This window comes from Budorcas taxicolor, chromosome 5 (genome assembly GCF_023091745.1).
Source record: "Budorcas taxicolor isolate Tak-1 chromosome 5, Takin1.1, whole genome shotgun sequence".
NCBI classification, from domain to species: domain Eukaryota; kingdom Metazoa; phylum Chordata; class Mammalia; order Artiodactyla; family Bovidae; genus Budorcas; species Budorcas taxicolor.
The window spans coordinates 132,448,989-132,475,051 of NC_068914.1; the positions used below are offsets into that span (position 1 = coordinate 132,448,989).

The window sequence follows — 26,063 nt, forward strand, 5'->3', positions numbered from 1 at the left end:
AATATTTCAAGTCTATATAATTTACTTTATATTTTCTATAATTATGTCTGTATTTTAGTCTAACATTACAGTGTGCTAGGCTACATGAAAATAATTTGATATTAGCAGACAGCAGTCAATTTCTAGCTAGCCTGATTCTTCACATGCTATTATATGAAAATAAGCGATATTATTTAGAAGCTGAATTATCTCAGATCAGCATTTCTATAAAATTTTATGTCAACCTGGGCATTCAAATAAGTAAGTAAATAAATTTGTCCCCATTTGCTTTAAAAAACTATTTTATATAGAGCATGCTGCTGCTGCTAAGTTGCTTCAGTCATGTCCGACTTTGTGCAACCCCATAGATGGCAGCTCACCAGGCTCCCCTGTCCCTGGGATTCCTCAAGCAAGAACACTGGAGTGGGTTGCCATTTCCTTTTCCAATGCATGAAAGTGAAAAGTGAAAGTGAAATCGCTCAGTCATGTCTGACTCTTTGCAACCCCATGGACTGCAGCCTACCAGGCTCCTCTGTCCATGAGATTTTCCAGGCAAGAGTACTGGAGTCAGTTACCATTGCCTTCTCCTATAGAGAGCATAGATCTAATTAAAAAAGAAATTCAAACCAAGGAAAAAAAGAGGAAAGATACCCGCTAATCAAAATAAGTACTATATAGTTCTGAAACAAAAATACTAGCTTGTCTGTGAGCTTCTTGGAAGCTAAGGCAGAAAAAGAAAAGTGTCAGGTCATGTAATTCTCTATATTTGATAGAGGAAAGGATAACAAGGGCTTAACTCAGTATAAGAAATCTAGAAAATGAATAGAAATTACGGAGACTCATCTATTAGAACAGAATGTCAACAAACACGGGTAACTTAAGAAGCTTCAAAGAGCTCTGACACAAGTTTCTCCCGGCCATGACTTTATTTATAAATATGAATCCTACAACTAGATTCTTTCCTTCTCTTCCCGATTATTTATTGATACTTTGTTCTAGAATGATTATTAGGCAGTCTATGAAGCAAACTAAGATAGTATATGATAAGTAAGGAAATTAAGATGAAGAATGTGAAGATAGAAGTAAAAAGAAACCATGAGTGACACTTTGACCCCAAATGCAGGCAGCATGACCCAGAATCTTTGCCAGAGCTAGGTCGCAAATTTGACTCTGAGCTTTCTTAGTCCATACAAACAGGAAAATGTTTTGGTTAAAGCATTTACACAGTATGTACAATGTATCTTAAATGTATATACCAAATGATTTGCATGGTATATTCTTAGTATATACCAAATGAATCAGAGTCTCAGGCATGAGACCTATTTTAAGAGATTATGTGTGAACCATAAGCAGAACCATCAAAATTGTATTGCAGAAGCAGAGAACCTAGTACTTAAGAAAATTTTTATGCTGTGAATTTCCACATGTATCTTCATTTTAAATACTCAGGAATGATAATATCAATTGTGATACCTCTCTATCGAATTAATTTCCTTCCTGACTTCAGAGAACAGAACAAGAGAACAAGTATCTCTCATGATATATCTCTCATGATGATATCTAGAGAAGAGAGGATAGTAGTAGAGGAAAAAAGAAGGATAAAAAAGGAAATGGTGTGAACTCGAGCAATATTTTACTCATATGCTTTTTCCTGAAGGCGCGATAGTAACTTAGTGAAGGTAAATGATAGTGTTCTGATCCTTGTCCAGTCAGCAGGCTCACTGACTTGCAGAAGCTACCAAAACAATGATACAACTTTACCTTTCAAAGGGTAAGAAGAATAAAATCAATCCTTTTGTATAAATGTGCATTACAAAACAGGAAAACAGAATTTAGAGGGGAGGTTGATATTTCAGAAAAAGTCAGTCGTAAAATGCAAACCAAGTTAGTTTGACACCTTTGTCATTCTTTCCTTTCAGATTTTTTACCCTTCATGAAAAGTCTTTTATGCAACCCAATTTACATGCTTTTCATACTGATAAGTGTGCTGCAGTTCAATGCATTTGTCAGTATGATTTCCTTCATGCCTAAATATATGGAACAGCACTATGGAAAATCAGCTTCAGAGGCAATCTTTCTCCTTGGTATGTTTGTTTTTCTCTGTATTAGTAGCCCACTTTTTTCCCCCATGAAATGCTGAACAGTGTGATGATGAATCTAGGAAACTCCTCAATTGAAATGTTAGGATATTTTTGCCTCTGGTACTCTCCCCCTTCTGCCTCCAGGGAAATCATGAGAGGGTAGGGAAGGGAAGTAGGCATAGAATTCTGTTTTGTTTTTCTCTTTGGGTCTTTCTCTGGGCTTCCCTGGCTACTCAGAAGGTAAAGAATCTGCCCACAATGCAGGAGACCCAGGTTCAGTCTCTGGGTTGAGAAGATCCCCTGGAAAAGGAAATAGCAATCCACTCCAGTATTCTTGCCTGGAGAATTCTATGGACAGAGGAGCCTGGTGGGCTACAGTCCATGAGATCACAGAGTTGGGCATAACTGAGTGACTAACACACTTGGGTTTTTCCCTAGTCAGAATGCAAATTTGGAATGTTTGTAGAAATCTTGGGGAATGCACGGGGGATAAAAGTTTCACACTGGTAATTTGTTCATGTAAAAAGTAAGACAGTTAACTGATCAGGAGTTGTATTTCACTCCCAGATTTTGCTTTTCTGGCTCCAATCCATTAATTCCATGGTTTCTAACCTAGCTCCTCAGCTCCTCTGATTTTATTTATTTATTTAAGCATTTTTGCCTGTGCTGGATCTTTGTGGCTATGTCCTAGCTTTTTCTAGTTGTGGTGAGTAGGGGCTACTGTCTAGTTGAGGAGCAGGGGCTCTAAAGTGTGTGGGCTTCATTTAGTCGAAAAGCACGTGGGCTCAGTAGTTGCAGCTCCCATGCTCTAGAGCACAGGCTCAGTATTTGTGGCACCAAGGTTTAGTTGCCCCATGGCGTGTGGGATCCTCCAGGATATAACCCATGTCTCCTGCATCAGCAGGCAGATTCTTTACCACTGAGCCACCAGGGAAGACCCTCTTCTGGAATTTTGAGATATCTCTGCAGCACATATATTCTGATTTTCCTGCTACCACACTAATCTTTGTGGATTTAAAAAATATTCACAACCTAAAAGCTGAAAGTTATGGTTTATTCAGGAGAAATTTTTAGGACTTTTAGCCAGGGAAATAGCATTTCAAGTAACCCCCTGAGAGAACTGCTGCTAAGAGATAAGGGGGTGAGGAGCTATGCTATAAAGTTTTACAACAAAGGGCAGGTAGTCAGAACATCAAAAGATGATTGCTAATTAAAAGAAACCAGATATGGCAAGTTAAGGAATTTAGCACTTTTCTATCTATGGAAAGATACAAGAGCCTGGGCTCACTGAAATCATTCCTTTGAAATGCATCTCAGCTATCTGGGGCCAGTTTCGGGTGTTTTAACATGCTGAGTTTCACATCCTCCGGGCTCACCATAGGGAGTGGCTGCAGTCTGATGGCTGCTAGATATCATGTATTTTTTCTTTCCTGAGTTCCTTCAGGGCTTACCTGCTCGCTGTCTGTGGTGGCTGCCATTGCTGATGACTGTGCTGTCCTTTATTTACTGATATGGCAGGAAGCAGTCTATTTCTCAACTCCATAGTTCTACTCCACCTTGAGTTTTTTCTGAGATTTTTTTTTTTGCTGTTTCGAAAGGAAAATTTCCAGATTACATGTATCCACATCATTTACGGTGTTAAAAGTCCATGTACCTAGGACTCATCTCAGTTATACTAAATTGGACTCTCTGGTATGGGACTCAAGAATGGATATTAAGCTCTTCCAAGAATGTGATTCAGTAGACAGACCCTGGTATTATAAGGATGCAACCTAGGGCTGTCTTTGCCCGCTTTTTTCTTTCCTTTATTAGGGGATTAGGGGAAGGAGAGTGCTAGTCAGTAGCAGTAAGGCATGGAATGTAAAGACACTTGACAATTACAGGCTCAGCAAAATACCTTTAAAATACCTTGAGCTGAGTCAAGTTCTCAAGAATCAGAGTGGGAATAAAATAGCTGTAGAATCATATAAATCATACTATTTATGATTTACTATTACTATTTATGATTTAACAATATACATTACATACAAATCATTATATATATAATCCCACCCAAAAAACAGAAAGTAATAAATGGCTGGTTGACTTTGACTTGTCACTTCTACCTGCATCCTAAGAAAAAAGATATAGAACATAACTCAGACAAGAAATTTACATACTTCTGCTATTAATTAAATACATGATAATGATAACAGTCTTCCAAAATTACTTTGATGTTGTGAGGCATTTTAAAATCTCTCTGTATGTAATATGTAACTAAGAGGGGATAAGTTTAAATTAAACTTCTTCACTATGAGTTGGACCTAAATGATTTTTAATGTAAGACATAGTAGATCAGTGTGTTATAATATTTGTTCCTTCGCTATGTCACTTTGTATATAATATTCTAATTGCATTTATAGGTATTTATAACTTCCCTCCAATATGCATTGGCTATATAGTTGGCGGTTTATTTATGAAGAAGTTCAAGATTACTGTCGTACAAGCTGCCCACATAGGATGTTGGTTATCTTTTACTGAGTATCTTCTCCATTTTTTGTGTTTTTTCATGATCTGTGATAGTTCTTCAGTTGCTGGCATAACCACGTCTTATGAAGGGTATGTTATTTTCTAATGAATATTATACTCTTTCAACTGTTAATATTTTCCACAATGATTATCCATGACCAGATTAGTTGCCTATTGGAGTTCATTTGTGGTCTTTCTCCATCTTATTTAAAAAGGTTGGGAATATATCACAGAGTTAGTGAGTCTATGATTGTGTTTATGTGTCTTTGTGATGTCCTAGTAGATAGTAAAATGAAGAAACTACCTATGGTTTTCGGTTGTATTAAGATGTGTTATGCATACATTTCATACAACCATAAATAGGTAAAATTAAGAGTTGACTATGTATATATATACACATATATATAATCTCAATCACCTTTATATCTTTCCTTGATGGGCTTAAATTTAGCTTAACTGAATCCTAACATATGTATAGCTACGCTTTTATAAATTTATATATTTTATTTTAATATATATCTATATCATTGAATGGTTTTAGATTCACATTTTGAGGGATACATGGGTTCACAGGAAGATTTTGCATATTGATGTGAATTTAAAAAATTCATTTGTAGGACATATCTAGGATAAAGGAGTAATTAGTTAAGATGAAATTAGGAGCATCATAAAATGGCTCCTTTAAAATGATCAAGGACTATATAATTAGAATCATATCAAATACATAATATGAGTATTTATCAGATTACGTCATGCAACTATAATCAGAGTATATCATGCAAAATGCCGGGGTGGATGAAGCACAAGCTGGAATCAAGATTGTAGGGAGAAATATCAATAACCTCAGATATGCAGATTACACCACTCTTATGGCATAAAGTGAAAAAGAACTAAAGAGCCTTCTGATGAATGTGAAAGAGGAGAGTGCAAATTGGCTTAAAACTCAATATTCAAAAAACTAAGATCATGGCATCCAGTCCCATCACTTCATAGCAAATAGATGGGGAAACAGTGGACACAGTGACAGAGTTTATTTTTGGGGGCTCCAAAATCACTGAAGATGATGGGTGATTGCATTAATTTCATGGGTGCAGCCATGAAATTAAAAGATGCTTGTTCCTTGGAAGAAAAGCTATGACCAACTTAGACAGCGTATTGAAAAGCAGAGACATTACTTTGGCAACAAAGGCCCATCTAGTCAAAGCTATGGTTTTTCTAGTTGTCATGTATGGAAGTGAGAGTTGGACTATAAAGAAAGCTGAGTGCCAAAGAATTGATGCTTTTAAACTGTGGTGTTGAAGACTCTTGAGAATCCCTTGGACAGCATGGAGATCCAACCAGTCCATTCTAAAGGAAATCACTTCAAATATTCATTGGAAAGATTGATGCTGAAGCTGAAACTCTGATACTTTGGCCACCTGATGTGAAGAACTGACTCAGTGGAAAAGACCCTGATGCTAGGAAAGATTGAAAGCAGGAGGAGAAGGGATGACAGAGGATGAGATGGTTGGATGGCATCACCGACACAATGGACATGAGCTTGAGTAAACTCTGGGAGTTGGTGTTGGACAGAGGGGGCTGATGTGCTGCAGTCCATGGGGTCACAGAGAGTTGGACACGACTGAGCAACTGAAATGAACTGAACTGAACTGAAAATCTTAATCTATGTACAAGTATTACAAATCTATGTAATCTATGTACAATTATCCTGATTCCCAGAGCAAATGTACAAAAAGGCATAGTCTAGCCGTAAGCCAGGACTTTAATTCAGTTTCTAGACTCCCATGCTAGGGTTCTTTTTATCATTTTACATTAAGCACAAGAAAACTATTGTAATTAGACTTTTAGATCTGTTTTTAAATTTAAAGAAAGTGCAAGTCGTGCAGTTGGGTCCAACTCTTTGTGACCACATGGACTATATAGTCCAAGGACTTCTCCAGGCTAGAATATTGAAGTGGGTGGTTGTTCCCTTCTCCAGGGGGTCTTCACAACCCAGAGATTTGACCGAGTTCTCTCACATTGCAGATAGATTCTTTACCAGCTGAGTCACTAGGGAAGCTCAAGAATACTGGAGTGGGTAGGTAGCCTATCCCTTCTCCAGTAGTTCTTCCTGACCCAAGAACTGAACTGGGTTCTCCTGCATTGCAGGCAGATTCTTTACCAACTGACCTACCAGGGAAGCCCTCTTTTTAAATTGAAATATAGTTGATGTACAATGTGTTAATTTCAGGTGTACAGCAAAGTGATTCAGTTACACACACACACACACACACACACACATTTTTCAGATTCTTTCCCATTATAAGTTATTACAAGATATTGAATATAGTTCCCAATGATATATAGTAGGTTCTTATTTGTTTTACATAAACTGTTTTTTATGTAATTCCATTTATTTTCATAGTATATATCAGTTAATCCCAAACTTCTAATTTTATCCCTCCTCTCCTTCCACTTTGGTAACCATAAATTTGTTTCCTATGTCTGTGAGTCTGTTTCTGTTTTTATAAATAAGTTCATTTGTATCACTTTTTTTAAAATTCCACATATAAGTTATATCATATAATATTTGTCTTTCTCTGTGTTATGACCTTTCCCCCTGATTTTATTAAGACATAAACAATAAAAACCATCAGGTATGATCTGATGATTTGATACATTATATATTCTCAGGGTCAGACTCTGCAGATTTCCCCAGTGATCCCTGAGTGGGCCTCCTGGGAAGCTTTCCACAATCTGGGGGCATTGGGCTCTCTTTTTGCACTAGAGAAACCATAAGCAGAGGGGAGCTCTCTTGACGTGGTGTGCTAACCTGGGGGAGGAGCCATCCAGTCAGAGTTTTACTGCTCCTGTTATCCTTCTGAGGTCATCATTCTTGGTCTCTGTGGTTCAGAGGGTGATTTGGTCTCACTGCTGGGTTCTGGGATTTACACAGTAGTGTCTGTTTAAGGGTAGCTGCGAATTGATCTTCTTGATGATCACTGAACAGTTTTTTTTTAGTAGAAGACTGTATTTGTTTACTCAAATAGTTACATTTCTGGAGCTAAATGTATTATCTGCATTATAAATTGCACTTACAGATTTTGCGCCCTTGAGATTGCTTTTATAAAGCAATAATCTTTCTTGTTATTTTGCCACCATATGGAGGTGGCTCCAGTGGTAAAGAACCCACCTGCCAATGCAGGAGATGTTAGAGACATGGGTTTGATCCCTGGAGGAGGGCATGGCAACCCACTTCAGTATTCCTGCCTGGAGAATCCCACGGACAGAGAGGAGCCTTGTGAGCTATAGTCCATAGAGTCACACAGATTCAAACATGACTGAAGCAACTTAGCATGCATGCAAGGACCAAACACAGGGATTTATTTATCTTCACTTTTGAGTTCTGATTAATACCTGGAAAAATATTTTCTGTATAGTAAGTTTTTAATTAATGCTTGTTTACTGGCTTTTATTTACTTGAAAGAAATAATTGAAAAAGTAGCTATGGTCACCAAAGCAAGGTATCTGTTAGGCCAGAGTTATGATATCCAGGCCATATATTGACAGTTGAAAGATTTCTGTTTCTATTTTGGGGGGCAGAAGAAATATACTTGTAAATTGAGGTAAAAAGAAAAAGCTCTAATATTCTTTCAATATCTATGGCATTATTTTAAATCATTTCAGAATACATCAAAATTTACATGTGAAAAATTTTCTTGCTGACTGCAACATGGATTGTAACTGTCCAACTAAAGTATGGGACCCTGTGTGTGGAGACAATGGCTTGTCATACATGTCAGCTTGTCTTGCTGGTTGTGAGATATCCTCTGGCACAGGAAGAAAAATGGTAAAATATCCTATCGGCCTTTTTTTTTTTAAACAGAACTTTTGTCTTATGCACTGCATTGGTACACTCCAGCTATGAACTCGGTCCATATTTGACAAAAGTAAAATTAAAGTCTTTCCTCAGAACCAAATTAGAAACTTTTGTGAAAAAAATGTTACTTTCTATAGTAAGTCTGCTACATACAAATGCGTTCCATTCTGAGAGCATGTTTGGAAAGCCAATTTGTTTGTAAATCCAACAGATTTAGCCTAGATACCCAACTAACACAATCGGCTCTGTAATACTGTACTGTAATAGGTTTATAATGCATTCACAGAAATAAAAAAAAAAAAACAGACGCACAAAATAAACATTTTTAATCTTGCAGTACAACACCTTGAAAAGTACAGTAGTACGGCACAAGAGCTGGCACTCAGGGGCTGGCATTGAGTGAACAATCAAGAAGAGCTGCTGATGGGAGGAGGGGGAGGAGGTGGGAGATGGGAGACTGAAGGTTCGTCAGCAACAGGAGACGGAGCGCAAGCTGCGCCTTCCCTCACACCTGATGGTGGTGGCACAGGTCCTTGTTTCTTGCTGGATTCAACGTAATCTGCCCTCTTGAAAAACTGATCCAGCGACTCCTGGATAGTAGCGCTTTCTTTCTCATCATAGATGACACAGTAGCACTAGACTGCCCTGTTCTACATTTGTGTTCCATGCCTCAAAAACTAACAGTGCCTCCTCAAATTAAGAAAACGCCCTTGCCCTTCCCTGTGTTGTGAACCTTTTCAGTTCCTCAGTTATTTCTTCCTCTTATCTCTGTCCTTCCTCTGGGCCTCTAGTTCTATCAGGTCTTTATTAGTAAGCTCCTTGTGTTGCACAGCAAGGAGTTCAATATTATAAGAGCAAGTGAGTTCTACCATCTTTAAACCTCACTCCACTCTCTCAATTATTTTCACTTTTGTTTCCACCTTTATTGCTTGGTGCTTCTTAGCAGTGCAAGCTACATCATTGCTGCTCTTACGCTTGCTTCCAAACATCCTGTGCTTGAAATAAAGATACTGCACTATTGTACTCCATACTGTACTGTATTGTATTGAGCTTCCCTTGTGGCTCAGCTGGTAAAGAATCTGCCTGCAATGCGGGAGACATGGGTTCGATTCCTGGGTTGGGAAGATCCCCTGGAGAAGGGAAAGGCTACCCACTCCAGTATTCTGGCCTGGAGAATTCCATGCACTGTATAGTCCATGGAGTTGCCAAGAGTCGGACACAACTGAGCGACTTTCACTTTCGCTTTCACAGTAAAGTACACAAAAACACAGCCACTTGTAGACGACACACACACGTGACAGTGTATGCCAGACACATGAACTAACTTACATGATTGGATATGTGAACGCATACTGACATCTTTGAAAGTTCAAAACTTGAAGGTTCGCGTGTAGGGGACTGACTGTGTATGCTCACTTGGTTTACATTTTACTTCCTAGATCTTATTTGAATGCTTTAGCATTCCTGAGCATTGATCTTTAGCTTCATAGCAATTGACATGATTACTTAACTTCATTTAAAACTATGACCTGAGTCTGAGTGAACTCCGGGAGTTGGTGATGGACAGGGAGGCCTGGCGGGCTGCGATTCATGGGGTTGCAAAGAGTCAGACACGACTGAGCGACTGAACTGAACTGAACTGAGATTGACAAATAATACTATCGACTGGGACAAAGTTGGCAGTTTTGATCTCAATTATCCAGTCAATTGTTTTGCTACTTTTTTCTTCCTTTCTTTGTACATACACATGTGCTTTTGGAGTTTTTTTACATCCTGACAGGTTTTTAAGAAGATGGAATTGGGCATGTTTTATTGCTTTAAAAATGTCACTTAAAATCTTGGTTGGTGATCAAAATAAAATATAAATTTTGATTCTTATTAAAACCTGGGAATGTAAGAATTCAAAAAGGGTTGACTTTATTCTGTTTGTGAAATAAACTTTATTTTAAACAAAGCTTTTTTTATTAGTAAGTATCTAAATATTTCAATTGGGCATTCTGAAGCAAATTTTATTTGTCATATTTAGCGTATGTTAAAATAGTGTGTGTTTGTAAAAAGCATGATTTTAGGACAGCTGAGTTATTGCAAATTTACTTAATAAATTAGAAAGAAGTACTATTTTTTGGAAACCACCCTTCTATGTCTTGTCACATGCTATAATCCTCAGAGAGATCATAAAGGATATGAGAATAAAGGGAGTAAACAATGTCTATCTTGATCTAACTGGGAAAAGAAAATATTTAAGATTTGTGTTCAAGAGTTTCCTTCCTTACATAAGGTAATATATTATTTTTGGCAGGTGTTCCAAAATTGTAGCTGCATTCGAACACCAGGAAATTCATCTGCAGTTCTTGGGCTATGTGATAAAGGAAAGGACTGTTCCATGATGCTACAGTACTTTTTAATCTTGTCCATGTTCAGTAGTTTCATATTTTCCTTATCTGCCATACCTGGATATATGGTTCTCCTGAGGTATAAGAATTATTTTCTTTATTTGGATTTATTTCTGGTTTCTTAGTATGGAAGCTTTTTCTAAGAAAGTCACATGAAGCTCACAGTATCTAAGAACTTGGTGCTCTAATATATCATACCATTTATTAAGATTTTCCAAATAAGCATTGTTGAATTTTACAAACAATTTTAAGCTAGCAAATTTAAATGTTCATCTGCTGGTATTTCCCTCCCTATCTTTCCTGCCTTATTACTTAGAGTTAAATTAGCAGACGCTCATGGTTTAACACAAGAAGAGACACATTTATATTTTAGGGTAAACCATATGAAATGGTCCTTTTCCTAGGTAAGAGTGGTTGCTTATAGTTCATTTCCTGTAGTCTGATGTATTAGGACAATGGAATTAAAAGCTGTTGAAAGTCCCAGTTTCACCAGTTATTATCAACAGGGCAAAGGCAGGTGAATTGATCTTTCTGAGCTCTTTTTTTTTTTTAATTTTATTTTTTTACTTTACAATACTGTATTGGTTTTGCCATACATTGACATGAATCCACCACAGGTGTACATGAGTTCCCAACCCTGAACCCCCCTCTCACCTCTCTCCCCATATCATCTCTCTGGGTCATCCCAGTGCACCAGCCCCAAGCATCCTGTATCCTGTATCGAACCTAGACTGGCGATTCGTTTCTTACATGATAGTGTACATGTTTCCATGCCATTCTCCCACATCATCCCACCCTCTCCCTCTCCCGCAGAGTCCAAAAGTCTGTTCTTTACATCTGTGTCTCTTTTGCTGTCTCGCGTACAGGGGTATCGTTACCATCTTTCTAAATTCCATGTATATGTGTTAGTGTCCTGTATTGGCGTTGTTCTTCCTGGCTTACTTTTGTTTAATAAAAAAGTGGATACAGCAATGAATGCTCAACTGTCTTAAGAGGCTCTTGTGACACATAGATGTTGAAGGGCTTACCAAAGCTAGGGGCTTGGAGAGCTAGACTGTAAACTTAGGGTGAGCACACAGGCTTTTCCAATGACGGCGTCGTTGTGTCTCATAAGCAGTTTTAATCATAGCTAGTAAACAAGGTCCATAGTTTCTTTTCCTCTTGAAGAAGAGTTAAATTGATTGTGATTCTCAGTTCATAGTTCATCCTAGGTGCGGTAAGGTTCTTCTCTTATTTTATTTTACTTTATTTTTACTTTCTTCGTTCTATTATTTCCCACTCCCTACCACCATAGGCATCCACATTAATATAATAGACATACAGTCTTAAATGCATGCTTTCCTTTGTAAAATACTGTTTGTTGTGTATTGTGTTTTATATGCACAGAAACAATACGGTGCTACAAATTTGTTTTGGTTCAAAATGCACATGCAAATATAAATTCACCAAATACTGCTTTTATTTATGAGTTATCCTCATACCATCAATTCATGCCTCTTCATTGGGTTTTCCTCATAGCTCAGTAGGTAAAGAATCCGCCTGCAATGCAGGAGATCTCAGTTCAATTTCTGGGTTGGGAAGATCCCCTGGAGAGCGGATAGGCTACCCACTCCAGTATACTTGGGCTTCCCTTGTGGCTCAGCTGGTAAAGAATCCGCCAGCAATCCGGGAGAATTGGGTTTGATCCCTGGGTTGGGAAGATCCCTCGGAGAAGGGAAAGGCTACCCACTCCAGTATTCTGGCCTGGAGAATTCCATGAATTAGAGTCTCAAAGAGTTGGACATGACTGAGCAACTTTCATTTTCACTTTCATAGCATCACTAATATTTAGAATTACTGAACTTACTGACTTTTACTATTTCAATGGGTATTAGATGGTAGCTCACTGATGTTTTAATATGTGATTTCCTAAATCAATGAGTTTAAGAATTTCCTTAAACTTTTTTTCTAGCTACTAGTACTTTTACTTCAAGATGCTTATTCATTATTTTTGTCCATTTTCATGATAATTCCTATAGTTTTCTGGTGAATTATAGATGTTAATCTAATATTGTTTACTTGATACAATTATCTTCTGATCTCTCATCTTTTCTTCAAAATTTTTCATAGCTTTTTTTGTGAAATTCAATCCTAACTTTTGTTGTACTGAAATCTGACAATTTACTTGCCTTAGGGTTTAGGTATTGGGGAGTCACATTTCAAAAGGGTTTTTATATTACTAATTTATAAAAATATTCCCCTAAATTTTATCTTACCAGTTACATAGCTTTTACCTAGTTCTTTAAATCATCAAAAGTTTATCTTTATGTGTGGTGAAAGGGTGAGAGATATTCAATGTTATTTTTATCCAAACGTTTTCCCAACATCATAGCACAAATAAGAAGTCCTGTTTCCATTGATTCATGGTGACATCTTTATAATATTTAAAGTTTTTATATAACACAGGGTGTTTTCACACTTCCAGAGTTTTTTGTCTGTTCTCTAAGTAGTGACACTGCATATGTTCATGTCTCATATGGTAGCTCTTCCTTATCCGTTCATCATTTTCACCTTCACTCTTCCTTTTTCTCCCCCCAGACTGACTTAGCTATTGATGCATGAATCTTTATACTTACATATGAATTTTGATTGTATGGATTATATATATTAATTAAAGAAACTCTGACAACAAATATTTGTGACCATGAAATATTTTTCCATTTATTTAAAATTTCCTGGATAGATACTACACATACACATGTATACATAGACACACACAGAAAATGGTACCATGTACAGTTATACATATATGTATATGGATATGGGTTTATTTGTAATTTAATATGGTACTATTTTCTCTTATATTTTCTAGTTGGTTATTGTTGGTTTAGAGAAATGCTGTTGATTATTTAACATTTATTATTTATCCAGCAATTTTTCTTATTTGTTCTGATAACTTGCTGACTTTGTTAGGTGTTCTTTATAGAAATATGTGCACTCAAGGAGAGTTTTATCTCTTTGCTTCTAAAGCTTATACATCTCAGATTTTAAAAAATTTTCTTATAGCATCAACTTGGACCTCCAAAACTGTGTTAAACTGTAATGGTGATAACAAGTATCCTTTTAATAGAAACCATATAAAATTTTTCCATTAAATATGATGCTTGCTATAGATTTTTAGTATATATATTTTCATCTAGTTTCTGAGTTTTTAATCATAAACTCAGTATCAAACTACTATTTTTCCTCCTCTAGGAAAAAATTTACATATAATCTTCCAATTCAGTACTTTTAGTGTAGTGAAAAAAGTGACAGATTTTTCTACATTGAGCTGTTTGGACATCTAAGAAAAACCACAGTCACATTTAAATAATAATTTATTTAAAATTATTGTATCTATGTTGATTGGTAAAACATAAATGTTATTTTCTATTCTTTTTGTTTGTTTGCTTGTTTTGGAATCATTCTAGGCCCACAAAATGAATTGATAAATTTTCTATTTTTCAATTTCTGGAACTACTTACATTAAATATCTATTTGTTGAAAGTTTTATGAACTCACTCATAAAACTACTTGTACTTTGGGCTTACTTGGTCAGTGATACTTGGTTATTATTTTCATGAATGTTTCATTATAACATTTCAATTTAATAGTGTCTATTTACATTTTCCATTTATGCTTATACCAGATGTTACTGCATAACTCTTTATAATGTTCTTTGATCATTGGATATTCTGTGATATATCTGAAGTATTTTCCATTTTTTCTGTATTTTGTTTATTGCATTTTTATTTCTTGATCATTGTTGCCAGAGGTTGCTTTTAATTTCTTGTTTAAAGAAGCAATTTTTAGTTTTGTTGCTCTTTATTTCATCTATTTCTGCTTTTTATTTTATTTATTAAAATTTTTGGGGGGTCTTTTTTCTGTTGTTCTATATATAACTATTTGAGTTTAATACTTACATAATTTGCTCATTTTGATTAATATATATAAAATGATGAATTTTCTTCCAAGTATTGCTTTAGCTATACCTCAGCTAATATTTTCTATGAAGTTTTATTTCTGTTTTGTAACTTCTTAGCTATAAGGATTTCATGTTTTTGTGAGATCATAAGGTGGTATGTTAGAGGTAGAGGAGAAAGAAAAACTCTTCAGTAAAATTTAAATACCATATTTTCTATATTAAATAGTAACCATGGGAGCAAGAGGATCATGTGAGGTCTCCTGACTTTTATTACTTCCTTCTGAGTAAAATCATTGACATTGCCTAAATAATCTGTGCTGGAGTGTGAACTGGTCAACTGTATCTCACTCTATTGTGCTGAAGAGTTTTTCAAAGTAGTAAAAAACTTATGCCAAGAAAATGCCCATCAGTTCAGTTCAGTCACTCAGTCGTGTCCAACTCTTTGTGATCCCATGGACTGCAGCACGCCAGGCCTCCCTGTCCATTACCAATTCCCGGAGTTTACTCAAACTCATGTCCATTGAGTCAGTGCTGCCATCCGACCATCTAATCCTCTGTCGTCACCTTCTCCTCCTGCCTTCAATCTTTCCCAGCATCAGAGTCTTTTCCAATGAGTCAGCTCTTTGCGTCAGCTACCAAAGTATTGGAGTTTCAGATTCAGCATCAGTCCTTCCAATGAACACTCAGGACTGATCTCCTTTAGAATGGACTGGTTGGATCTCCTTGCTGTCCAAGGGACTCTCAAGAGTCTTCTCTAACACGACAGTTCAAAAGGATCAATTCTTTGGCACTCAGCTTGAGTCCAACTCTCATGTCCATACATGACTACTGGAAAAACCATAGCCTTGACTAGATGGACCTTTGCTGGAAAAGTAACGCCTCTGCTTTTGAATATGCTGTCTAGGTTGGTCATAGCTTTTCTTCCAAGGAGAAAGTGTCTTTGATTTCATGGCTGCAGTCACCATCTGCAGTGATTTTGGAGCCCAAGAAAATAAAGTCTGCCACTGCTTCCACTGTTTCCCCATCTATTTGCCATGAAGTGATGGGACTGGATGCCATGATCTTAGTTTTCTGAATGTTGAGTTTTAAGCCAACTTTTTAACTCTCCTCTTTCACTTTCATCAAGAGGTGCTTTAGTTCTTCTTTACTTTCTGCCGTAAAGATGGTGTCATCTGCATATCTGAGGTTATTGATATTTCTTCCTGCAGTCTTGATTCCAGATAGTGTTTCATCCAGCCCAGTGTTTCTCACGATGTACTCTGCATATAAGTTAAATACAGGGTGACAGTGTATAGCCTTGACGTACTCCTTTCCCTATTTGAAACCAGTCTATTTTTCTATGTCCAGTTCTAAATGTTGCTTCCTGATCTGCATACAGATTTCTCAAGAGGCAGGTCAGGTGGTCTGGTATTCCCATCTCTTTCAGACTTTTCCACAGTTTATTGTGATCCACACATTCAAAGGCTTTGGCATAATCAATAAGCAGAGATAAAGTAGAGATACAGAGTTTTCCTGTAACTCTCTTCCTTTTTTCAATGATCCAGCAGATTTTGGCAATTTGATCTCTGGTTCCTCTGCCTTTTCTAAAACCACCTTGAACATCTGGAAGTTCATGGTTCACACTGTTGAAGTCTGACTTGGAGAATTTTGAGCATTACTTTTCTAGCCTGTGAGATGAGTGCAATTGTGTGTTAGTTTGAGCGTTCTTTGGCATTGCCTTTCTTTGGGATTGGAATGAAAACTGACCTTTTCCAGTCCTGTGGCCACTGCTGAGTTTACCAAATTTGCTGCCACATTGAGTGCAGCACTTTCACAGCATCATCTTTTAGGATTTGAAATAGCTCAACTGAAATTCCATCACTCCCACTCGCTTTGTTTCTACTGATGTACTGATGCTTCCTAAGGCCCACCTGACTTCACATTCCAGGATGTCTGGCTCTAGGTGAGTGATCACACCATTGTGATTATCTGGGTCATGAAGATCTTTTTTGTACAGTTCTTCTGTGCATTCTTGCCACCTCTTCTCAATATCTTCTGCTTCTGTTAGGTCCATAACATCTCTGTCCTTTACGAGCCCATCTTTGCATGAAATGTTCCCTTGGTATCTCTAATTTTCTTGAAGAGCTCTCTACTCTTTCCCATTCTATTGTTTTCCTCTATTTCTTTGCATTGATCTCTGAGGAAGGCTTTCTTATCTCTCCTTGCGATTCTTTGGAACTCTGCATTCAGATGCTTATATCTTTCCTTTTCTCCTGTGCTTTTCACTTCTCTTCTTTTCACAGCTATCTGTAAAGCCTTCTCAGACAGCCATTTTTCTTTTTTGCATTTCTTTTCCATGGGGATTGTCTTGATCCCTGTCTCCTGTACAATGTCACAAACCTCCGTCCATAGTTCATCAGGCACTCTGTCTATCAGATCTAGTACCTTAAATCTATTTCTCACTTCTGCTGTATAATCATAAGGGATTTGATTTAGGTCATATCTGAATGGTCTGGTGGTTTTCCCCACTTTCTTCAATTTAAGTCTGAATTTGGCAATAAGTAGTTCATGATCTGAGCCACAGTCAACTCAGATCATGAACTATACATCATCTCTACTTAGAAAGCAAATTTTAAAAATTACTATCAACATATTTCGCCAGCTGGTGGAATCATATATCGTGCATGCCCCTGACTCACCACATTTCTAAGTTCCCTATTGTAAACATGTGGTGTCCACTAAAGCTCCAAAATATTTAGGTGCAGGAATTCCAGCTACACTTACAAGGGACAAAGAAGAATCCATTAGCAAGTTAAGAAGATAATATGATAATTGGTAAGAACCAATAATATGATGTTTTTGCTTAAATGTGTTGTGTCCTTTTGTTTAAAAATTTGCTTTCATTTTCTCAGCTTTGGTTAGTCAAAGAAGGGAAGGGAATACAGAGGAAATCTCTAAGTGACTTCATTGAGCAGAAAGCCATGCTAATGCTAAAGTGAGTGGAGCACAGAAAATGCCACCAGAAACGATAGTCTTTATTTCTACATATAAGGGCTTCCCAGGTGGCGCAGTGGTAAAGAATCTGCCTGCAATGCAGGAGACCTGGATTTGATCCTTGGGTTGGTATTCTTGCCTGGCAAATTCCATGGACAGAGAAGCCTGGCAGGCTACAGTCCAAGGGGTTCCAAAGAGTTGAACATGACTGAGTGACTTATTACACACGCACACACACACACACACACACACACACACACATTTCTACCTAAGGAATTATTTCAGGCAATGGTGAAAAGGTGGGGGAATTTTTGGAAAGAATGGATGAAACTGTGCAGCTTTTAAATAGACACCAAATCACTTAAAATATGTTTGCTTTGGATTTTTTAAAATCACCTTCCTTGGAAAACTTTTATTCTTGTTTTCTTTTCTGTTTACATTTACTTATGTAAATCCTTGGCTTTTCTGTATTTTGTTAATACAAATAATTTAAATACACTTAGGGTTGCATTCTTCTTTGGTTTGAGGCTAAAGGTGTAACCATTAAAATCACAAACTACTTTGAGAAGAGGATACTGGGGTAGAAATCAATTGATATGAAATGTTTTCTTCTTTGATAACTTTATGATAGAAATGAGTGAACAAAAAGTATGGATAGAATGCCAAAGACCAGAGGTGGGGCTTCTGTGAAACTTATGAACTGAATAATTAGGCCTTGAATAGCCAAGACTTGAGTATGCAAGAAAATTTGCTAATGCTCAACGCGTTACTAGCATACAAATAGTTGTTTTAAGACACTATGGTAGTTTTTAAATTTATGACTTCATTAATTTTTTAGGTTTGTCAAGCCTGAAGAGAAATCTCTTGGTGTGGGATTACATGCATTTTGCACACGAGTATTTGGTAAAAATAATTATTTTTCCCAATATCATATCAGACCACTATTGAATACTGAGTAAATGAAGTCACTCCCTCAGAGTAACAATTTAGCAAATATCCCTTCTGCTTGTAAATAGCACTTTGTAATTAGTATGAGAATAAAGAACAAGAAGAAATGAAAAACTTGTTCCTTTTACTTGAAAAAGACCTACCTGACATTCTACTTTTCATCAATAAACTTGAAAAGCAAAGAGGCAATGTTTTGTTAAAATAAAATGTGCTTGTGGTTTGCCCAAAATATTGCAGAAAAAAGTATAAATAATCATTAATTCAGTGTTTTTCTCTACTGATAATTTTTTATTTTGCCTTTATCCATCTAATTACTTACCTTTTTAAACCTAGAAACTTAACTCTAAAAGTAACTTCTAGTTTCTAAAAGTAAAATTTAAAGCTGTAGATTTATATTCTGTTAAACTGTTCTACAAATAGAGAAAATTTTAATACTTTCAAACAAAACAACATATCTTCTTATCTTGCTAATGGATTCTTCTTTCTCCCTTTTAATTGTAGCTGGAATTCCTGCACCTATATATTTTGGAGCTTTAGTGGACTACACATGTTTACACTGGGGAACTTTGAAGTGTGGTGAGTCAGGGGCATGCAGGATATATGATTCCAACAGCTTCAGGTAAAGATAGTAATTTTAAAAAATTGCTTTCTAAGCAGAGATGATGTATAAAATGGTACATGGTACCATAGTACACGTCTAACACTTTCTTTGTCAAGAGACTAGACTACTTTTGGTTTTATTTACAAAATAGGTACTGATACTATCTCTCCATTTCTTATTTACGTATTCATTTTATTTCCTCAATATTTTCAAAGCACTTGATAAATATAAGAACAGGTGGCTTTCAAAAGGTTGTTCCTTAAATTGGTTGCAATCAGTATATTATTGAAGGCCATGTCTGTGGAGTAACTACCTATCTAAATTATATTACTCTCAAGTATTCTCGTTTAATCCTACATTATTCCAGCATTTTACTAGCTTAAATCCTTACTTCCTTTGGCCATCCATTTCTGATCTCTAAAATATTTTTTCTCCCTTAGTAAATTTCACTGACACAGTATTCTTCATGTTTCTTCAAGCCTTATTTTTTGTAAATATAGATCTGATTTTGAACAAACTTCATCTAATATCAACCTGTTTTTGAACAAAACTCTTCCATTTTTCTCTTTATTTTCAGATTCTTTTCCATTTGGAGACCTGAATTCTGTCTAGATTTGTCTTAATTGCTCACTATGGGCAGTAAGACAACTCTTTCAATTACTAAAAAATGATTTGGTACTGTTTAAAAGAGTCTAAGGTCTTCTCTTGATCAGTAAAAGGATATATATGTCAAGAACTGTGAAGAGAGCAGACAGAATGAGATTCATGTTTTCATCAGTTCCCTTTTCCTCAGTTATATTGACTATAAGACAAACAGAATTTAAAATAAGGAAAAATCATAGAGTAAAAAAAGGGTATTCCTTAATAATAAAAGAAATACTTCACCAAAAATATATAACAATCATGGATCCATATAAATCTATCAGTATAACTTCAAATATATAAAACAAAAATTCACAAAATTACAAGCAGACGTCTACAGAGTAGAAATTTGCAACACACTTTTACAAGAAGTAAATATAAAATACAGGTGAAAAACTCATGAGGATATAGAAGATTTGAACCATCTGACTATGCAAGCATTATCTAATAGATATAGAGTGATTTTTTAAAACCCAACTATCAGCAACCATAGGAAAATAATAGAAATCTCATTGTAAAATAGATTAAAAAATATTTTGCATATTATTGCTGTGATACTAAGGAGGGAATAGATACAGATACACCCAAGAACTAGATCAAATGATCTGCTCCCTCTGTGATTATTTATAGAATCACTATGAAAAACACTAGGAAAGGCCTAAGAACCCAGGAAGTGGGAAAAGCAAAGGGAAAAGAGCAGATTTGGAAGAGTAAATACCAGAAACAAAGCAAGCAAAGAAAACCAAAATAAACAAACAACAAAATACTCAAAAAGAGCTTGTAAACTAAAACATTAAAATACATGAATAAATCCAATAGTAAAAATGGCAAGCACATAAATTACCAGTTGAAACATGACTTCATTCCGGATTAAATTTACTCTAATGTAAGAGTCTGACAAACTTTAAAATAAGATGTTTAACCAGCTCAATAGGATCAAAAATAATAAAATGATAGCATAATACCCATTAAAATAAATAAGAAATAACAAAAAAAAATTCGAGCAGAAATAAGAATATGAATAAGAACTCTTGGAAATATTAGAGATTAAATGGATAGCATTGAAATAAAAGGAATTCTAAATAGATAATAAATTTCAAGTCCACATAAGTTAAAATGAGAATTGGTGAACTGAAAGTGGGTATTGTAGAAATTATCTGGAATGAAAATTAATGATTTGATCTCATAAACACAGAAGAACCACCTTAGTAATTTTAAAGATCAATTAGAAATTAAAAGATATATCTCAGAAAATTTCAGAACAGAGAGCAGAAGAAATAGTAGAAATAAACTAATGAATTAGTGGCTTAGAATTTCCTAGAATTTAATAAAGACATACATTTTCAGATCAAAAGTGCTCTTTAAATGCCTAGTAGGATGAATTAAATAGACATATCAAAGTGAAATTACAAATGTTCAAATTAAGAAAAAAACATAAGCACAACCCAGAGAAATAAACATATGGCTTATAAAGAAATATGATTAGACCAATAGCGATAGATTATCAACAACCATTGATCCTAATATCTTTATGATCCTTATTGCCTTGGGTTTGGGTTGAAATAAAAACACAAACTAGAGAATAAGAAATGGGCAAATGTGACGACTGCATATAAAACTAAAAACTTGTTTGTAATTAAAGACACTATAGACAATGAAGAATCATAGAACATAAATTGTGAGCATCAGGAACTCTCATACACTGCTGGTGGTGAATAAAAACTACTGAAAATAACTTCTGGGAAATATTTACTAAGTTGCAGATATCAAAATGTATCTACTTCCCTTGTGGCTCAGACAGTAAAGCGTCTGTCTACAATGAGGGAGACCTGGGTTCAATCCCTGGGTTGGGAAGATTCCCTAAAGAAGGAAACGGAAACCGACTCCAGTACTCTTGTCTAGAAAATCCCATGGATGGAGGAGCCTGGTGCCGGCTACTGTCCATGGGCTCACAAACAGTCGGACACGACTGAGAGACTTCACTTTCTTTCTTTCCTTTCTTTCTTTCTACTAAGTTGAAAGTGAAAGTGAAAGTGAAGTCGTGTCAAACTCTTTGCGACCCCGTGGACTGTAGACCACCAGGCTCCTCCGTCCATGGGATTCTCCAGGCAAGAATACTGGAGTGGGTTGCCATTTCCTTCTCCAGGGGATCTTCCCGACCCAGGGATCAAACCCAGGTCTCCTGCATTGCAGGCAGATGCTTTATCCTCTGAGCTATCAGGGAAGCCCAATTGCATCCTCTAAAATCCTTACACATATTTTAGAGAAACTGTTGCTCACATGCACAAGCAGACATGTCAACCAAGGTTTATTGCAGTTTTGTTAATATTAGAAAAAATCTGTGTCCAAACGAAAGTGTCCAATAGGAAAATGGATAGTAAGCTGTGGTGTGTTTATTACCGAACTCAGGTTTGGTTCGGAGAAGGCAATGGCACCCCACTCCAGTACTCTTGCCTGGAAAATCCCATGGGTGGAGGAGCCTGGTAGGCTGCAATCCATGGGGTTGCGAATAGTCGGACACAACTGAGCGACTTCACTCTTACTTTTCACTTTCATGCATTGGAGAAGGAAATGGCAACCCACTCCAGTTTTCTTGCCTGGAGAATCCCAGGGACTGGGGAGCCTGGTGGGCTGCCGTCTATGGGGTCGCACAGAATCGGACACGACTGAAGCGACTTAGCAGCAGCAGCAGCAGCAGCAGATTTGGTTGCTAGAGGCAGTGTTGGTAGAGAGGAAATGTGCTTGAGTCAGAAAAGCTGCCAATCTTGGGAGAAGGTGAACTCATGTCCAGAGACCAACTCCAAGGATTCTGCTCAGTCATGACTGTTTTTAAAGGAAAAATATTGAGGGGAAGGATCTCAGTGAATCATCGAGGCAGAAGAGTTGGTTCTGTTTTCTTCTCCTTTGAGTGCAGACTGGCTGACTCTCTCTTCAGGTGTTATCTTGCCTGAATGATCTTCCTGCAGGATTGCTAAAAGGGCTGTTGGAGGGCAGAGAGCTTATCATTTTTTAACTATTTAGTTCTTCATTCTTACTTCTTTTTATCTAGGAAAAGAATCAACAGGTTAGGCAACACATGGTGTACATTCAAGAAAGCATAAATCAGGAATTAGTTTCAATTGTTTAGTGATTTCTTTACTATAATTAGGTTTTTAAAGTTAGAGGGGACAGAATTGGGTAAACAGAAAAGGGGCGAAACAATTGCGTTTATGTTCATATGTTGCAATGTAGTTCAATAGTTAAAAATGAACAATGTAGAACTACATGTATAAGCCTAGTTTTAAAATGGTGGACTGATAGAAAAAAATTTCAGAATAAAAACATAATATTATGCCAATTATTTAAAATGTAAAAATATATGCAATAATTGTATAAAGTATGAGTGGATACATGTGTAATTTTAAAGCTATAGAAATAAAGTAGGAACAAAATCCATAAAATTCAACATGGTGTTATATCTGGAGTGGGTTAGAATATAATAGGATCATAGGAATACACAGAGGAATTAAATGTATTAATATCTTTTTAATTGGTCTGAAACAAAAATGGCAAAATTTAATCATTTAAAAAACCTGGGTGATGAGTATAAATAAATATGTTTAACTCTTTTTTTCTTTAATTCTGGATATGTTTCCTAAGAAGAGAAAATTTTAGAACTAGGAAAATGAATACAAGAAGCAGAAATTCATAAATAGACTATAAGCCATAGAGATAACAAAAAAACTGTGCTTTTGAAAATATTAAAATAGAATAACAACAATCTGGAAAGGCAAAAAAAGAGAAGAGGCACAAATAAGCACTATTAAAAATGGAAAAATATAAATACAGATACTTAGGAATTTTAAACATTGTAATTTGGAAGCATATCAAGTAGAAGTTTTTAAGATAAATATGTATTACTAAGTTCAGTTCAGTTCAGTTGCTCAGTCGTGTCCGACTCTTTGCGACCCCATGAATCGCAGCACGCCAGGCCTCCCTGTCCATCACCATCTCCCGGAGTTCACTCAGACTCACGTCCATCGAGTCCGTGATGCCATCCAGCCATCTCATCCTCAGTCGTCCCCTTCTCCTCCTGCCCCCAATCCCTCCCAGCATCAATCTTTTCCAATGAGTCAACTCTTCGCATGAGGTGGCCAAAGTACTGGAGCTTCAGCTTTAGCATCATTCCTTCCAAAGAAATCCCAGGGTTGATCTCCTTCAGAATGGACTGGTTGGATCTCCTTGCAGTCCAAGGGACTCTCAAGAGTCTTCTCCAACACCACAGTTCGGAAGCATCAAATCTTCGGTGCTCAGCCTTCTTCACAGTCCAACTCTCACATCCATACATGACCACAGGAAAAACCATAGCCTTGACTAGACGGACCTTAGTTGGCAAAGTAGTGTCTCTGCTTTAAAATATACTGTCTAAGTTGGTCATAACTTTTCTTCCAAGGAGTAAGTGTCTTTTAATTTCATGGCTGCAGTCATCATCTGCAGTGATTTTGGAGCCCCCAAAAATAAAGTCTGACACTATTTCTACTGTTTCACCATCTATTTCCCATGAAGTGATGGGACCGGATGCCATGATCTTCATTTTTTTACTATAAATATATAAAGAACATGAATATTTTCATAGTCATTAAAAAATGTGAATGAGCCATAAATTCTCATCTTCCAAAGGCATCAAGTCCAGAAGCTTTGAAGGCAAGTTTTACAAATCTTCAATGAACTGATGATCCTTGCATAATACAAGTTATTAGGAGGAAAGTTTCCCTGTTCATTTTATAAAGCTAATGCAGTCTTGATATTGACATTAGACAAGTTCAATACAAGGCAAAAAGTACAAGCTGATTTTAGTTATACATGCAAAAAGTTAACAAATTGAATCTATTACTGTGTAAAAACTAACAAATAGAGTTTGTTCAGAATAATAATAATAGTCTTGGCTATTCTGCTAACTACATATAGAAAAATGATTTGGTGATATTTTACAAATTCAAAACTAAAACTTTGAGCAAACTCAGAAGAGAAAGCAATTTCCTTAACCTAATGAAGATCATATAAGGAAACACAGGAGTAAATATTACAATTAGTGGTGATTCTTTGGAAGCATTCTTGCTAAACACTGAAAAAAACTGCTATCACTGTCAGTATTAAATTTAATTTAGAAGGTATATTTAATGTAAAAAGATAAAATAAAAACAGTAACAGAAAATTAAAAAGAGGAAAATAAATTTTGATTTTCCTGGATAAAATATTCCCCAAATCATTTTAACAAAAGTTAGAATTCATCAGCTAATGAATGAAAGCTCATGAGGTTCATTCCTAATATTCATGGGATTCATTCCTAAGGCTGACATGCAAAATGATTAGCTGCTGTTGTCCTTATGGGGTAAAATATTAATAATTAAAAATATGCAAAGCTAGTTGTATCTTCATAAGTTTTAATACATTTTAACTTTTTTTTTAAATAGATACATCTATCTTGGATTACCGGCAGCAATAAGAGGATCGAGCTATATTCCAGCCTTTTTGATTCTCTTTATTTTGAGGAAGTATCGACTACCTGAGGAAAATGCCCCTTCAGAAACTATGCTTGTGGCAAAGTATAAAGGGAAGGAAAATGAGGGCAAAGAAGTGGATCAAAATGCCAAAGTTTTGAATGATGATGAATTGAAAACAAAGCTATAATACTCTTTTATATCATGCTTTCCAGAATTGGAGAACACAATACAACTTAATCATTTTTAAAATCAATAGAGGTACTGCAGATAACTTTTCCTTATTTTTAAGAACCTCAACATTTTTTTTTTAACTCATGGAGAAAAAATATTCATGATAGTATTTCTGAGGCAACAATGGCATTTGAGATTTTCCTCAGAGAGACATTTATAAACAAAACAGGATATTAGAACCAGCTTTATTTTTATGTTAAATTGTTAAAACAATTTCTCTTTTAACTCATGCAAAATATTTCCCACACCCCTTCCAAATTATTTTTAAAAATTTCCTATTATGAAAATCTATTTAATTCTATTGAAATCCTGTTTTGATATGATGATTATTAGGAGACTGAAATTCTTTTCTTCATATGTGAATATTTAAGGATTTTGCTCAAATTTAAGTGAACAAAGTGAAAGAGGTGAACAAAGTCAAA

At 36.0% G+C, this 26,063-nt stretch overlaps 1 protein-coding gene across 1 annotated transcript in view; it reads left to right on the top strand.

The window, feature by feature from the left end:
• SLCO1A2 (solute carrier organic anion transporter family member 1A2) overlaps positions 1–25,597 on the top strand; it is a 50,653-nt gene extending 25,056 nt beyond the window's left edge. Inside the window, exons 8-14 of the mRNA XM_052640097.1 lie at positions 1,899–2,063; positions 4,463–4,658; positions 8,235–8,397; positions 10,727–10,899; positions 18,575–18,639; positions 19,186–19,303; positions 25,381–25,597. Coding sequence (XP_052496057.1) covers positions 1,899–2,063; positions 4,463–4,658; positions 8,235–8,397; positions 10,727–10,899; positions 18,575–18,639; positions 19,186–19,303; positions 25,381–25,597 — 1,097 coding nt within the window. The remainder of the gene's footprint in view (positions 1–1,898; positions 2,064–4,462; positions 4,659–8,234; positions 8,398–10,726; positions 10,900–18,574; positions 18,640–19,185; positions 19,304–25,380) is intronic.
• Positions 25,598–26,063: the final 466 nt, after the last annotated feature.